Here is an 18,112-nt window from a genome sequence, read left to right on the forward strand (position 1 = left end):
ACCTGCATGTGCATAATGTAGGTCAAGGTGCAGCCTCGTCTCATAGACTAGAGGTAACATAGTAAATATAAATCCGGGACTAACATCAAGTCGGTGACCCGATCCTGTAGGTTCATGCAGGGGCGGAAATCCCGGGGGGGACGGGGGACACACGACCCCCCCATCCTGGGAAAAATATGATTTGTCCCCCCCAATATATCACTGAAACATAACTATGTAATTTAAATAATATCAATAATACGCAATGAAAGCAATTGTGCTGATTATAGACACTTAATAGCGCGTTTTTAAGTTTCAAAAGATTGCGACCCCCCCACCCTTTTCCTCACAATGGTTTGATCCACTGGCAAGGTAACAGAGGGGTCGTAGCCACTGTCTGAAAGGCACTCAATGAACGTAACTGACGTGAGGTTAATCCAGTCAATCGCGCACACACACTAGCTGAATATGCAGAGCTAGCGCGCAAATATGAACTATTAAGCTAGCTAGTACCTATTCCATTTATGTGGCCTCGTCAAAGATGGAATCTTTGCTATCGTCAATTTATTCAGAGATCAGCATGCAGATGATGTAAGTTAGTGCTTCAAAGTCCCTGTGATAAGGTTAGCGATAAACTGAAGTCCAAACTGAACAGAACTACACTCTCTTCTACCATTGTCTTAAATATATTTAATGGTCTCGTTGCAAAAGCTAAATTGTCGCAAGGGAACTTTTATTTATTTATTTTATTTAACCCGGGTAGCAAAGATTATAGCAAACACCACTGAAACTGAATTGGTGCTCGCTAGCTTTGCAAATTCAGCTATTGTTGGAAGCCAGCCAATATGAAACAAACTATTAAAATTACAAAAGGTTGCAGCATATGTTGTGTAAATGGTGAACTCATACAGCTGTCAACTCTTGTCATTTTAATCCGTTTCACATTTGCTAGCTACCTTTTAGATCGAAGCCCAAATAGAATGATTGAAGATGATAGAAGCCCATCTCCTACACACTGTGTGTGTGTGTGTGTGTAGCCAGCCAGCCAGCCAGGTAGAAAAATGGCAGAAAAATAAAAGACGGACATCAGAGTATTTTTCAATACACCAAAACGCATAGTAAGAACCCTAGTAGCCTAATATCTCAAAGACTAGTTGATAAAATGTTCATAAGAAAGAAATGAAATTCTAATGGAAATGTTTCACAATGATGTCATTAGGCAGAGCAGGCAACAGATGGCACACAGACAGCAGAGTTGGGGACAGATATGCAGGGACAGACTGGCAGAGACAGGGAGTCTCAGGTAAGTTTGTTGAGTCTTTGTTTGGCAACAATTTTTTTGACTTGTAAAATAGGAACATAATTGGAAAATGCCATGGATACCCCCACTCTAAACTTAAACTGGTGACTGAACTAAGATTTGTTAAAGGCAATGGTATTGCTGTTGTGATTAGTTGTGTAGTTTTGGGTACCACGGCAAACACCTTATTTCTTTGGTTCCTCAATATACATTTACCATATTACAATGTAGGCTATGTGTTACAGCACTACTTTTGGTGTCCCCCTCAGGAATTGCTCTTGAGAAAATTTCATGTAATTGTCCCCTCCAAAGTGGATATCAGATTTTCGCCCCTGGGTTCATGCTCTACAACATTCGCAGAGTACGACCCTGCCTCACACAGGAAGCGGCGCAGGTCCTAATCCAGGCACTTGTCATCTTCCGTCTGGATTACTGCAACTCGCTGTTGGCGGGGCTCCCTGCCTGTGCCATCAAACCCCTACAACTCATCCAGAATGCCGCAGCCCGTCTGGTGTTCAACCTTCCCAAGTTCTCTCACGTCACCCCGCTCCTCCGCACACTCCACTGGCTTCCAGTTGAAGCTCGCGTCTGCTACAAGACCATGGTGCTTGCCTACGGAGCCGTGAGGGGAACGGCACCTCCGTACCTTCAGGCTCTGATCAGTCCCTACACCCAAAGAAGGGCACTGCGTTCATCCACCTCTGGCCTGCTCGCCTCCCTACTTCTGCGGAAGCACAGTTCCCGCTCAGCCCAGTCAAAACTGTTCGCTGCTCTGGCACCCCAATGGTGGAACAAGCTCCCTCACGACGCCAGGACAGCGGAGTCCATCACCACCTTCCGGAGACACCTGAAACCCTACCTCTTTAAGGAATACCTGGGATAGGATAAAGTAATCCTTCTAACCCCCCCCCCCCAAAAAAAGATATAGATGTACTCTTGTAAAGTGGTTGTTCCACTGGATATCATAAGGTGAATGCACCAATTTGTAAGTCGCTCTGGATAAGAGCGTCTGCTAAATGACGTAAATGTAAATGTTACGGTTTTATAAGACAGATGGTTACTTAATAAATGGAATTTGGTGGCGCTGTAATGTAACAGTGAGCTGAGCGAGTTGAAAGTAAAATAACATGGCTGACTTACTTAAACAAATGTGCTTTCTACTGACAATTGAGATGTACAACCTATGGCATAAGGGGACGATAAGCGGATAAGAGGCAATCCGTAATTTCGATTAAGACATTAATGAGTGAGCTAGGACGGACGTTGTCAATATAACTGTTTGTTCAGCCCTTTTGAAATGTACAGCGACAGAATTCAGAACATGGGCCGTTCTTACTGTACGCCAAGTCAGAACCATAGGATAAATAAAAGGGCATATAAGCAGACAATGAAAATTCTTACAATATTCAATTATTACATTTCTCAAAAACAGGTTATAGGCTACATGTGAACCACCAAGTCAGAACAGTAGGCAAAATTAAGAGGTGAAAATAGACCAAATTATTAGGGTGAGGCACTAACATCTTCCTACACAACATACACTTAGTATTACTTTCTTAGCTACAGTATTCATATCTACCTGGCATATTACATAATTTATGCAGCAGCATACAAGACATTTTTGGACTCACCTTGTGCTGTGCTCACTTGAACAGGAAGGTGGAGCAGTGGTCCTTCGTGGACATATTTTGTCATCAAACTTTGTCATCAGTCTGGCATTCTCTGGATTTATGGTGCTTTCAAGACAACTGGGAACTCTAGTGATCGCTTTGCAATGCTTGCAGTTAGCCACTGATTCCTTCCAAACCACTCATTGTTGAATTTGCAATTTCCAACTTGTTGTGTAATGTTTATGTCAAATGGCCGATGAGCACCGATACATTTTATCTATAATTTCTCATTATTTCTCTTCATATGACAAAGATTAAAAAGGATTTGCCAGTATAGTCGACTTGATTAATGATGATGACCGCCATATATATATGCTAAATAATAATAATAATAATGTGACACTTGTCCTACTAACACTGACTAATTGAGGAGAAATGTATTTACTGTGATATGTGGTTGTCTCACCTGGCTATGTTAAGATGAATGTACTTAATGTGCTGGTGACATCACAGGGTCAGAGAGAACTCCTGACTGTAGTCATACAAAAACACTACCGGCACTCAGCCCATAAGAACCATTCATACTGTCAGATCTAATATGAAGAACTGAATACAACCATAAGAACCATTCATACTGTCAGATCTAATATGAAGAACTGAATACAACCATAAGAACCATTCATACTGTCAGATCTAATATGAAGAACTGAATACAACCATAAGAACCATTCATACTGTCAGATCTAATATGAAGAACTGAATACAACCATAAGAACCATTCATACTGTCAGATCTAATATGAAGAACTGAATACAACCATAAGAACCATTCATACTGTCAGATCTAATATGAAGAACTGAATACAACCATAAGAACCATTCATACTGTCAGATCTAATATGAAGAACTGAATACAACCATAAGAACCATTCATACTGTCAGATCTAATATGAAGAACTGAATACAACCATAAGAACCATTCATACTGTCAGATCTAATATGAAGAACTGAATACAACCATAAGAACCATTCATACTGTCAGATCTAATATGAAGAACTGAATACAACCATAAGAACAATTCATACTGTCAGATCTAATATGAAGAACTGAATACAACCATAAGAACCATTCATACTGTCAGATCTAATATGAAGAACTGAATACAACCATAAGAACAATTCATACTGTCAGATCTAATATGAAGAACTGAATACAACCATAAGAACAATTCATACTGTCAGATCTAATATGAAGAACTGAATACAACCATAAGAACCATTCATACTGTCAGATCTAATATGAAGAACTGAATACAACCATAAGAACAATTCATACTGTCAGATCTAATATGAAGAACTGAATACAACCATAAGAACCATTCATACTGTCAGATCTAATATGAAGAACTGAATACAACCATAAGAACAATTCATACTGTCAGATCTAATATGAAGAACTGAATACAACCATAAGAACCATTCATACTGTCAGATCTAATATGAAGAACTGAATACAACCATAAGAACCATTCATACTGTCAGATCTAATATGAAGAACTGAATACAACCATAAGAACCATTCATACTGTCAGATCTAATATGAAGAACTGAATACTAAAGAGAAGAAGAGGTTGACCAGTACATATTCATGTAACTTTATTTTTCATTGGCAGATCAATAAAGTTTGCTTCAATGCAGTTATCCAAATACATTCATGATCAGTAACTAAAATAACTAATCTAGTTTTTTAAAGACAATTAATAAACACATGTATTAATTTCATGAGCTGTGTATCATTAAATAAAGTTGTAAAACAATCCCCCCCAAACTAGTGGTGAAAAGTGATCATCACACCATCTCTATCTGATACATGTTAGGGGTGGGAGGTAGCCTAGTGGTTGGAGCGTTGGGCCAGTAACCAAGAGGTTACTAGATTGAATCCCCGAGCTGACAAGGTAAACATCTGTCCTTCTGCCTCTGACCAAGGCAGTTAATCCACTGTTCCTAGGCCATCATTGTAAATAAGAATTTGTTCTTAACTGACTTGCCTAGTTAAATACAGGTTCAATAAAAAAAGTGTCTACTAGCTCATTCCCACAGAATACTGCAGAGGAACAACCTGGTCTCAGAGCAAAACGTATTATATATTACAAACACATCCGTGCCACTCCATTTAGTATGTTAGGTTACATTACATTGGCCTACCAATAAAAACTGAACTAGAATATAAACTAAACATGTAAAGTGTTGGTTTCATGAGCTGAAATAAAAAAATTGCAGCAATGTTCCATATGCACAAAAAGCTTATTTCTCTCAAATGTTGTGCACAAGTTTGTTTATATCCCTGTTAGTGAGCATTTCAGCCTTTGTCAAGATAATCCATCCACCTGACAGGTGTGACGTATCAAGCAGCTGATAAAACAGCATGATCATTACACAGGTGCACCTTGTGCTGGGGAAAAAGGCAACAACACAATGTCACAGATGTCTCAATTTAGGGAACGAATTGTATGATGATGCAGCAATGTCCACCAGAGCTGTGAGAGTAATATCTCTAAAGCCACCTCCAATGTCCTTTTAAGAATTTGGCATAAACGGCCTCACAACTGCAAACAGAACCACGGCAGCCCAGGACCTCTTCACCTGCAGGATTGTCTGGGGGGGGCTGAGTAGTATTTCTGTCTGTAATAAAGACCTTTTGTGGGGAAAAACTCATTCTGATTGGCTGGGCCTGTCTCCCAAGTGGGCCTATGCCCTCCCAAGTCCCAGCCATGGCTGAGCCCCTGCCCAGTCATGTGAAATCCATAGATTTGGGCCTCAATTATTTCTTTCAATTGATCGATTTCCTTATACGAACTGTAAATCTTTGAAATTGTTGCATTTAGATTGTTGTTCAGTATAATATGACTTGTAGGATGTATGTTATGAATTACAATTCATATATTATTTTACGCATTGCTATTTATACAATATGTTACGAACTCGTATAATGTATGATAAGTTACGAAATCCAAGTTGTTGTTGCTAACGTTAGCTAGGTTAGGGGTGAGGGGTTTAAGGTAGAGTTAAATGGGTTTAGGGGAAAGGTTAGCTAACATGCTAAGTAGTTGCATGCTAAGCTAACATGCTAAGTAATAGCTAAAAAGTAGTAAGTAGTTGCAAAGTTGCTAATTAGCTAAAATGCTAAAGTACTCCTTGATGAGATTCAAGCACACAACCTTTGGCTAGACGTTTGAGATACACGCCCACCCTTCTACAGAGCAGGAGTAAGGTGTGTTTTACGTTGGTGTGTTAGGTTGCTCTGGTGAGAGAAACTCACCCCACAGTCAGAGCAGAGGTAAGGCTTCTCTCATGCGTGTGTTCTCTGATGAACTTTTAGCTCAGTTGATGTTTTGAAGCATTTTACACAGTCAGAGCAGGAGTATGGCTTCTCTCCTGTATGTATACATTCATGTGATTTTAAGTGGGAAAGTTGAGTGAAACTAATTCCACAGTCAGGGCAGAAGAAAGGCTTCTCTCCTGTGTGTGTTCTCTGATGAACTTTTAGCTCATTTGATGTTTTAAAACATTTTCCACATTCAGAGCAGGCATAAGGCTTCTCTCCTGTGTGTGTTCTCTGGTGAACTTTTAGCTCATTTGATGTTTTAAAACATTTTCCACATTCAGAGCAGGTATAAGGCTTCTCTCCTGTGTGTGTTCTCTGATGAACTTTTAGCTCAGTTGATGTTTTAAAACATTTTACACAGTCAGAGCAGGAGTAAGGCTTCTCTCCTGTATGTATACGTTCATGTGTTTTTAAGGTATACAATTGGGAGAAACTCTTCCCACAGTCAGAGCAGACGTAAGGCTTCTCTCCTGTGTGTGTTCTCTGATGAACTTTTAGCTCATTTGATGTTTTAAAACGTTTTCCACAGTCAGAGCAGTAATAAGGCTTCTCTCCTGTGTGTATTCTCTGATGAACTTTTAGCTCAGTTGATGTTTTAAAACATTTTCCACAGACAGAGCAGTAGTAAGGCTTCTCTCCTGTGTGTGTTCTCTGATGTAATTTTAGCTCAGTTGATGTTTTGAAGCATTTTACACAGTCAGAGCAGTAGTAATGCTTCTCTCCTGTGTGTGTTCTCTGATGTAATTTTAGCTCAGTTGATGTTTTGAAGCATTTTACACAGTCAGAGCAGTAGTAATGCTTCTCTCCTGTGTGTGTTCTCTGGTGAACTTTTAGATCAGTTGACGTTGTGAAGCATTTTCCACAGTCAGAGCAGGAATAAGGCTTCTCTCCTGTGTGTGTTCTCTGATGAACTTTTAGCACATTTGATGTTTTAAAACATTTTCCACAGTCAAAGCAGAAATAAGGCTTCTCTCCTGTGTGTGTTCTCTGATGAACTTTTAGATCAGTTGATGTTGTGAAGCATTTTCCACAGTCAGAGCAAGAGTAAGGCTTCTCTCCTGTGTGTATACGTTGGTGGGTTGTTAAGGTGCCCAGATGAGAGAAATTCACCCCACAGTCCGCACAGACGTAAGGCTTCTCTCCCGTATGTATACGTTCATGTGTTTTTAACGTATGCAATTGGGAGAAACTCTTCCCACAGTCAGAGCAGGAGTATGGCTTCTCTCCTGTATGTATACGTTCATGTGATTTTAAGTTACCCAATTGGGAGAAACATTTTCCACAGTCAGAGCAGTAGTAAGGCTTCTCTCCTGTATGTATTTGTTGGTGTGCTTTTAAGTTGGTCTTTTGAGAGAAACTCTCCCCACAGTCACAGCAGAAGTAAGGCTTCTCTCCCGTATGTATCTGTTGGTGTGTTTTTAAGGTACCGAGTCGAGAGAAACTCACCCCACAGTCAGAACAGGAATAAGGCTTCTCTCCTGTGTGTGTTCTCTGATGAACTTTTAGATCAGTTGATGTTGTGAAGCATTTTCCACAGTCAGAGCAGACATAAGGCTTCTCTCCTGTGTGTGTTCTCTGGTGAACTTTTAGCTCATTTGATGTTTTAAAACATTTTCCACAGTCAGAGCAGTAATGAGGCTTCTCTCCTGTATGTATGCGTTCATGTGTTTTTAAGTGGGAAAGTTGAGAGAAACTAGTTCCACAGTCAGAGCAGAAGAAAGGCTTCTCTCCTGTGTGTGTTCTCTGATGAACTTTTAGCTGAGATGATGTTATAAAACATTTTCTACAGTCAGAGCAGGAATAAGGCTTCTCTCCTGTGTGTCTTCTCTGATGAAGTTTTAGCACCGTTGATGTCGTGAAGCTTTTTCCACAGTCAGAACAGGAGTAAGGTTTTTCTCCTGTATGTGTTCTCTGATGAACTTTTAGCTTAGTTGATGTTTTGAAGAATTTTCCACAGTCAGAGCAGGAGTAAGGCTTCTCTCCTCTGTGTATTTTTAGGTGTATTTTTAGCTTTGATAGAAATGGGAAAATCTTTTCACAATGTGGGCAGTGGTGAGACCTCTTAGCTCTGTGATCTTCCTGCTGTTGCTCTCTGGATGTAGAGAATGTCTCAACATGGTGTCCTGTGTGAACATCAGAAGAACCAGTCAGTTGGTGTGATATACATGTCAGTCAAATGTATTTTATGAAGCCCTTTTAACATCAGTAGTTTTTCAAAGTGCTTAACAGAAACCCTGCCTAAAATCCCCAAAGAGCAAGCAATGCAGATGTAGAAGCACAGTGGCCACAAAAAAATTCTCTAGAAAGCAGGAACCTAGGAAGAAACCTAGAGAGGAACCAGGCTCAGAGCGGTGACCAGTCCTCTTCTGGACATAACGGGTGACAGGTAGCCTAGTGGTTAGAGCAACCGAAAGGTTGCAAGATCGAATCCCCGAGCTGACAAGGTCTGAACAAGGCAGTTAACCCACTGTTCCTAGGCCGTCATTGAAAATAAGAATTTGTTCTTATTTGCCTAGTTAACCTGTTTGGGCGCATGTCCAAATGCTAGCGGGACACGTACGACAACATCCGGTGAAATTGCAGAGCGCGAAATTCAAAATACAAAAATAGTAATATTAAACATTCATGAAAATACAAGTGTCTTACATCATTTAACTTCTCTAGGGCCGGCGGGAGGAAATCGTCCCACCTACGTAACAGCCAGTGGAATCCTGTGGCGCGTTATTCAAATACCTTAGAAATGCTATTACTTCAATTTCTCAAACATATGACTATTTTACACCATTTTAAAGACAAGACTCTCGTTAATCTAACCACACTGTCCGATTTCAAAAAGGCTTTACAACGAAAGCAAACCATTAGATTATGTCAGCAGAGTACCCAGCCAGAAATAATCAGACACCCATTTTTCAAGCTAGCATATAATGTCACAAAAACCCAGAAGACAGCTAAATGCAGCACTAACCTTTGATGATCTTCATCAGATGACACACCTAGGACATTATGTTATACAATACATGCATGTTTTGTTCAATCAAGTTCATATTTATATCAAAAACCAGCTTTTTACATTAGCATGTGACGTTCAGAACTAGCATACCCCCGCAAACTTCCGGTGAATTTACTAAATTACTCACGATAAACGTTCACAAAAAGCATAACAATTATTTTAAGAATTATAGATACAGAACTCCTCTATGCACTCGATATGTCCGATTTTAAAATAGCTTTTCGGTGAAAGCACATTTTGCAATATTCTAAGTAGATAGCTCGGCATCACAGGGCTAGCTATTTAGACACCCAGCAAGTTTAGCACTCACCAAAGTCAGATTTACTATAAGAAAAATGTTATTACCTTTGGTGTTCTTCGTCAGAATGCACTCCCAGGACTTCTACTTCAATAACAAATGTTGGTTTGGTCCCAAATAATCCATTGTTATATCCAAATAGCGGTGTTTTGTTCGTGCGTTCAAGACACTATCCGAAAGGGTAAAGCAAGGGTGACGAGCATGGCGCAAATTTCGTGACAAAAAAATTCTAAATATTCCATTACCGTACTTCGAAGCATGTCAACCGCTGTTTAAAATCCATTTTTAAGCCATTTTTCTCGTTAAAAAGCGATAATATTCCGACCGGGAATCTGCATTTAGGTAAACAGACGAAAGAAAATAAAGCATGGGGTCGACTCGGGCACGCGCCTAAGCCCATTGTCCTCTGATCGGCCACTTGCCAAAGGCGATAATGTGTTTCAGCCAGAGGCTGCCTCGATATCATTCAGCTTTTTCCCGGGCTCTGAGAGCCTATGGGAGCCGTAGGAAGTGTCACGTTACAGCAAAGATCCTCAGTCTTCAATAAAAAGAGCCAAGATGAACAACAACTTGTCAGACAGGCCACTTCCTGTTCAGAATCCTCTCAGGTTTTGCCTGCCATATGAGTTCTGTTATACTCACAGACACCATTCAAACAGTTTTAGAAACTTTAGGGTGTTTTCTATCCAAAGCCAATAATTATATGCATATTCTAGTTACTGGGCAGGAGTAGTAACCAGATTAAATCGGGTACGTTTTTTTATCCGGCCGTGTCAATACTGCCCCCTACCCCCAACAGGTTAAAAGCTTCATGTTAATCCAACTGTGTTGTCAGATTTCAAAAAGGCTTTACGGAGAAAGCATACTATGCGATTATCTGAGGACAGCGCCTCACGTCAATATACTTTTTCAACCGGCACAGGCGTCACAAAATCACAGACAGCAATTAAATAAATCACTTACCTTTGAAGATCTTCCTCTGTTTGCAATCCCAAGGGTCCCAGCTACACAATGAATGGTCGTTTCGTTCGATAAAGTTTATATCCCAAAAATGTCAGTTTAGTTGGCACGCTTGATTCAGTAATTCACTCGTTCAACATGCACACAAACGAATCCAAAAAGTTGCCAGTAAAGTTTGTCCAAACAAGTCAAACGATGTTTCTAATTAATCCTCAGGTATTCTAATATCTAAATAAACTATAATATTTAAGACGGAGAATAGTGTGTTCAATAGCGAAGATAAATAACGAAGAGCGCACTCTCGTTGATACGTGCAACATGACCACTTTTCTAACAGGGGACACCTTGGAAAAACTACAAATAGTTATTCATTTTTCAAAAAACAAGCCTGAAACCCTTTCTAAAGACTTGACATCTAGTGGAAGCCACAGGAACTGCAATCTGGGTCCAATCTATTTGTATATGCCATAGGCAAGCATTGAAAAAACCTGTGACCTCAAAAAATAAAAATTCCAGATGGATTTTCCTCGAGGTTTTCGCCTGCCATATCAGTTCTGTTATACTCACAGACATTAGAAACTTCAGAGTGATTTCTATCCAATGCTATCAAGTATATCACGGGTGATAGTTAAAAAAACTCATCACTGTATCCTATATCAACGTGGGTTGGGCCTCTCTATCTGTGAGGCGAGAGCAACATGCTCTCTTGTTTATTTCTAAAGCACTTCTTTTAAAACTACCTCCATATATATCATCATTAATTTCCACTAGATATACTAATTTTAAAACCAGATCACAGATGTGGATTACATTACAGACTCCTGCGGTCTCCACAGAGTTGGGTAGGACTGCCTTTAATTTCTTTGCACCTTATTTATGGAACAAACTGCAGATCCAACTTAAGTTAGACACTCTGGTGTCCCTTGCCCATTTCAAAAATGTTATGGAGGATCAATATGATGTTGTCTGTGATTGTTTCTGTTGAATTGTGTCTTTGTTTTGTATGTTTGAAATGTTCTTGTCTGTATGCCTAAAACTGTACATATCAACATGTTTACACAGGACACAGCCGTAAAAGAGATTCAGGTCTCAGTCTGTTTTCCCTGTTAAAATAAAGATTTAAAAAATATTTATATATATGCATATCCTAGCTTCTGGGCCTGACTAACAGGCAGTTTACTTTGAGCACATCAGTCATCCGAAATTCCGGACAATAACCAGTATGCTAAGGAAGTTAAATAAAAGGTTAAAAAAATATATATAAAAAACACTACCATTAGTGGTGAAATAAATAAATTCAAAAGTTTGGGGTCACTTGCAAATATCCTTGTTTTTGAAAGAAAAGCACATTTTTTGTCCATTCAAATAATGTCAAATTGATCAGAAATACAGTGTAGACATTGTTAATGTTGTAAATCACTATTGTAGCTGGAAACGGCTGAAGATCTCGCTACTCCCTTCACAGAACAGAGCAAACTGGCTACAATCGTAGACCACGTGTAACAACGTCAGCCAAGGACCTGAGGTGGGTCTGGCTGCCGAGTGGGTGGGCCTATGCCTTCCAAGGCCGACCCATGGCTGCATCCCTGCCCAGTCATGTGAAATCTACAGGTTTGGGCCTAATTCATTTCAATTGACTGACGTCCTTATTATATATATATTTATTACATTTAACCTTTATTTAACTAGGCAAGTCAGTTAAGAACAATTCTTATTTATAATGAAGGCCTTCCGGGTAACAGTGGGTTAATGGCCTTGATAAGAGGCAGAACGACTGATTTTTACCTTGTCAGCTCAGGGATTCGATCCAGCAACCTTTCGGTTACTGGCCCAAAGCTCTAATCACTAGGCTACTTAATGTTTCCTTGGGCAAATATTCCCAGATTTTCATAAAAACAGCCAAACATGTTCTCTCATTTCTGCGTCACCAAATGTTGCGCGAGGCAAAAGAGTAGGCCAGGTGAGCATCAATCGCTAGTTCGGTGCAGCAGACTGCAGGGGTGTAGTGCTGCAGGAGCGATGAGCCGCCACAATGGTGTTTGTTTAGTAGGTAGATCAATGTCTAGGACGATCACCTAATGATTAATTAGTAGTCCACATAACCAAATATTATAGCATAACATTACTGTTACAACAAAAACAACACCTCATTTCTTACGAGATTTTAAGATGGTTTGCTGAATCATCCCAAACTCAACAGCGCGCGCCATTAGGCAGAATGTGCTTTGATTAAAACAAAATACAGGAAGTCAATATAATTTAACACCATCTGCTCTAATTTGCTCACCAAACAGTAATTCAAGAAGATTTAAATGCATATTCCCATGAAATTGATTGAGATCAAACGATTGGTATGCAGACGCAGCTTGGTCATTTCACTGGTAAAACGTGAAGAATTATAATTCAATATTGACAGTGATGATGTCATGGCCTATTTTGAAATGAGGTATGCCTAACTAACTGATTGAGGGTATGAAACATTTTTTACGTTCTTGAGACAATGTGTGGGCATAGGCTGGCGTTACAAGTTTAAAAAAATGTTGCTTCGCTGTGAAGTCTTGAGTTGTTTAGGGATGTGTGATGTCAGAATTACAGAATTCAACCTAGCAGTAGACTGGGTCATAACTTATGGAGGTCTAATTTATGAAGATAACATAGATAGAACCTGCTCTTACCATGATTAACAGTTGTCCTAATCTTCTCCTCCTCCTCTTCATCTTTAATGTTGACATTCAGCTCCAGTGTTTGACTGCAGTCTTCCAGCTTCACTGATGCCATCTCCGGATCCTGCAGTGCAAACTGGGCTCCACTGTCACAATCAGGACCCAGTGACTGTAGGTTTGGACTCAGTGTGGAAGGAGAGAGGCAGGCTGGGTTTGTCCTCACTGTTGATGTTACCGGACTCACACTTAATCTGAGTCGGCCTGTAGTAATAAAGACAAACGGACACAAAAGATATTTACTTGACAGTTCTGGCACTTTATTCTGTAAAAATATATTCTTTTTTTTGTTGTTCAATTAACACATTTCAGTAGATCAGGTAGCTAATCCTTGACAAAACATTCATTCACAGACACAAAGTACACATTTTAAATTGCACAACATAAGTGCACTTAATCTATAGTACATTTCCTCAACTCACATAAATGACTCAAAAACCATTTAGTACAAGGTTGCAGTATGTTTTATGAAGCACTATGTACTATTTTCCTGAATAACCTTATCTTCACTGTATTACTTCACTCACATAAACCAATTGTATTTCCCATTCACACCATAGTAAGAATGATCAGGGGTCGTACAGTGGCAAGTCAAATTCAAGGACTTTTTCAGGCACTAATATTTATTTACTTTAAGCCCCATGTGAAAACCCTGAACTATAGATGAATATAGAAACAACTGAATGTGTCTGAATATTAGTACACATGTAAAGAACTGATAATCATTACATTCAGCTTCAAAACTGTAGTGCAACTGAAATGTTCTCTCTCTGATGAGGCACTACCTGCACTGAAGTCCGTTGATGCAGACCTCCTATGGTATCATGGTGGTCCACAAACAAACGTTTAAGTTTCATGTCTGTCTCATTCTGTACTAATAAAATAAACCAAGAAATCCCTATTAACTTCTACCACACCCCCCTTCCCCAAAAACCCTCCCACACCCCTAATAAACTTTATCAATAGATCCCTTTCTGTGGTTGCAAACATTGGGGTCTATATCATGCTGAGACAATCCACCCTTAGGTTATCCAGCTTATCAAATACCATGCCAACAATAACATCTGTTACCACCAACAACTCTGCTGAAGTTTACAAGATAACTTTAAATCTGGTATCTCTGCTTTACACAATCCAAGTTGTTGATAACCTTACCAATGAAAGCTATGAAGTACATTTTATTCAATATTAAAGTATCCTTTGTCACAGCGCAATTATGGGCACAAGATTTCTGAACAGGCCTCGAAACCATGTCAGGACTAGTAGGAAGACCAGTTCTGACAGTTGGTCCTCTTACTACAGGACTAACCATGGAAGCTCCATCAGTCTGACAGTAGGTCCTCTTACTACAGGACCAACCATGGAAGCTCCATCAGTCTGACAGTAGGTCCTCTTACTACAGGACCAACCATGGAAGCTCCATCAGTCTGACAGTAGGTCCTCTTACTACGGGACCAACCATGGAAGCTCCATCAGTCTGACAGTAGGTCCTCTTACTACAGGACCAACCATGGAAGCTCCATCAGTCTGACAGTAGGTCCTCTTACTACAGGACCAACCATGGAAGCTCCATCAGTCTGACAGTAGGTCCTCTTACTACGGGACCAACCATGGAAGCTCCATCAGTCTGACAGTAGGTCCTCTTACTACGGGACCAACCATGGAAGCTCCATCAGTCTGACAGTAGGTCCTCTTACTACAGGACCAACCATGGAAGCTCCATCAGTCTGACAGTAGGTCCTCTTACTACAGGACCAACCATGGAAGCTCCATCAGTCTGACAGTAGGTCCTCTTACTACGGGACCAACCATGGAAGCTCCATCAGTCTGACAGTAGGTCCTCTTCCTACGGGACCAACCATGGAAGCTCCATCAGTCTGACAGTAGGTCCTCTTACTACGGGACCAACCATGGAAGCTCCATCAGTCTGACAGTAGGTCCTCTTACTACGGGACCAACCATGGAAGCTCCATCAGTCTGACAGTAGGTCCTCTTACTACGGGACCAACCATGGAAGCTCCATCAGTATGACAGTAGGTCCTCTTACTACAGGACCAACCATGGAAGCTCCATCAGTCTGACAGTAGGTCCTCTTACTACGGGACCAACCATGGAAGCTCCATCAGTCTGACAGTAGGTCCTCTTACTACGGGACCAACCATGGAAGCTCCATCAGTCTGACAGTAGGTCCTCTTACTACAGGACCAACCATGGAAGCTCCATCAGTCTGACAGTAGGTCCTCTTACTACAGGACCAACCATGGAAGCTCCATCAGTCTGACAGTAGGTCCTCTTACTACAGGACCAACCATGGAAGCTCCATCAGTCTGACAGTAGGTCCTCTTACTACAGGACCAACCATGGAAGCTCCATCAGTCTGACAGTAGGTCCTCTTACTACAGGACCAACCATGGAAGCTCCATCAGTATGACAGTAGGTCCTCTTACTACAGGACCAACCATGGAAGCTCCATCAGTCTGACAGTAGGTCCTCTTACTACAGGACCAACCATGGAAGCTCCATCAGTATGACAGTAGGTCCTCTTACTACAGGACCAACCATGGAAGCTCCATCAAAACCTTCCAACAACACTGATAAGCTTTCACTTCTTTAACCCTCTTTCCTACTGATCAACCTTTAGGCTTCAACCACTCTGTCTCCCTTCACGTTCTTTAAGAAGATCATCCATGGACATATATATTGGGACCTCAGAGATTACTCCAATTTAGCACGGCTTCTGAGCTTCATCCTATTAAGTTTTTCTATTTGAAGAATCTTCCCTTGATGAACCTGACTAGTACAAGATATTAACAATCTACCATTTTCAATTTTTTATTTCACCTTTATTTAACCAGGTAGGCTAGTTCAGAACAAGTTCTCATTTACACGGATGCGGCCCAGTTTAACTTCACCTCTCTTTATGGCCTTGGTTAATCAGATAGGGTGTAAATGAGGCCCTGTGGTCTCCTCAAACACCATCCCAACTTTCCACTGTGACACATTATTACTCTAGCTCCCTACCTTGGACCTCTTTAGAGTTTCTATACTACATGCACCACTGCTTCCAGTATCATTATCTCTGTTCTTCCTATGTCTTTCCACTACAGACCATTCACATTCTAGGCCCTCATCCTCCTGCTCCATATCAGAACTGTCCCCCACATTGATCGCATTCCAGCACAGCTGTTGCTTCTCAAACTCTCTCTCCATTTCCATTGTTTCAGGGGTGTCAAACTCATTCCATTGAGGGCCGAGTCTCCGCAGGTTTTAGTTTTTTCCTTTCAATTAAAACCTAGACAATTAGGTGAGGGGAGTTCCTTACTAATTAGTGTACTTAATACATTAATCAAGTACAAAGGTGGAGAGAAAACCCGCAGACACTTGGTCCTCCATGGAATGAGTTTGACACGTGCTCTGATTCATCTGCATTAATCGACGCCATTCCATGCAGTTGGCCTCTCTCTCCAAATGGTGATGGATAACTTCAGTTAGCTTCCCTCTACTTTGACACTCCATCACCATTTCACCACGAGCAAACTCCTAGAAAGACGACCGAAACCGTTGAAGCCGCCATTTGACTAGCGTCCTCCGAACCATCCTGATCTCGCGAGCTTACATTAACGAAACAGTGTATGTAAACTCGCGAGATCAGGATGGTTCGGACGAGGCTATTTACCAGCTCATAAACATTTTACACAAAACCAAGAACATGTGAAAACGAACTCAAATAAGTGGAATCTTTATATAATGAGTTTGACGATATTATGTTCAGACAAACCCAAAGTCTAGCTATGTGACTTGTAAAATCGTTTTTAATCACGTTCTTCACTCCCTCGGTTTGACCCCAAAACAACACATACAATTAAAACCTTTACCAAACGTGATAATACCTTGACGGATTTGTTACCTAGCATATTATATATTATTTCGACATTAGAAAGTTTAAACGTGCTATTACATACCTACAATAATACAATTGTAACGGACACAACCCCTATCGACATAACAGCACAGTTCTGTCGTTAACTACCCGGAACTTCCTGTTCCCCACAACGACAATACAACAGCGTCATCTTCTTCTCTGGTATACTGACATTTACACAAATATAACGTGTCTGCCGCCACCTACTGTACCGTTAATAAACTGTAGAAACAAATACATGTCCATTGTGGATAAAGGGAGGGGGGACAACGACATCAAAACAAAATACAAAAATAGATAAATAACATCCCACTACTTCAGTCACAGTCCTATTCAAATCACATCCCTACAAATCAAATCAAATCAAATTAATTTTTATATAGCCCTTCGTACATCAGCTGATATCTCAAAGTGCTGTACAGAAACCCAGCCTAAAACCCCAAACAGCAAGCAAAGCATGTGAAAGAAGCACGGTGGCTAGGAAAAACTCCCTAGGAAAAACTCCCTAGAAAGGCCAAAAACCTAGGAAGAAACCTAGAGAGGAACCAGGCTATGAGGGGTGGCCAGTCCTCTTCTGGCTGTGCAGGGTGGATATTATAACAGAACATGGTCAAGATGTTAAAATGTTAAAATGTTCATAAATGACCAGCATGGTCAAATAATAATAATCATAGTAGTTGTCGAGGGTGCAACAAGCACGTCCGGTGAACAGGTCAGGGTTCCATAGCCGCAGGCAGAACAGTTGAAACTGGAGCAGCAGCACGGCCAGGTGGACTGGGGACAGCAAGGAGTCATCATACCAGGTAGTCCTGAGGCATGGTCCTAGGGCTCAGGTCCTCCGAGAGAAAGACAGAAAGAGAGAATTAGAGAGAGCATATTTAAATTCACACAGGACACCGGATAAGACAAGAGAAATACTCCAGATGTAA

At 40.7% G+C, this 18,112-nt stretch overlaps 1 protein-coding gene across 1 annotated transcript; it reads right to left on the reverse strand.

Moving 5' to 3' along the window:
• Positions 1–5,564: 5,564 nt before the first annotated feature.
• On the reverse strand, positions 5,565–17,536 carry LOC106594916 (zinc finger protein 850-like). Its single transcript, XM_045696748.1, has 3 exons — positions 17,224–17,536; positions 13,217–13,465; positions 5,565–8,396 (listed from the first exon to the last, which is right to left on the reverse strand). The coding sequence occupies exons 2-3, from the start codon at positions 13,317–13,319 to the stop codon at positions 6,238–6,240; spliced, it is 2,262 nt and encodes a 753-aa protein (XP_045552704.1). The 5' UTR covers positions 13,320–13,465; positions 17,224–17,536; the 3' UTR covers positions 5,565–6,237.
• Between the last annotated feature and the right edge of the window lie 576 nt (positions 17,537–18,112).

This window comes from Salmo salar, chromosome ssa16 (genome assembly GCF_905237065.1).
Source record: "Salmo salar chromosome ssa16, Ssal_v3.1, whole genome shotgun sequence".
Classification (NCBI taxonomy): Eukaryota; Metazoa; Chordata; class Actinopteri; order Salmoniformes; family Salmonidae; genus Salmo; species Salmo salar.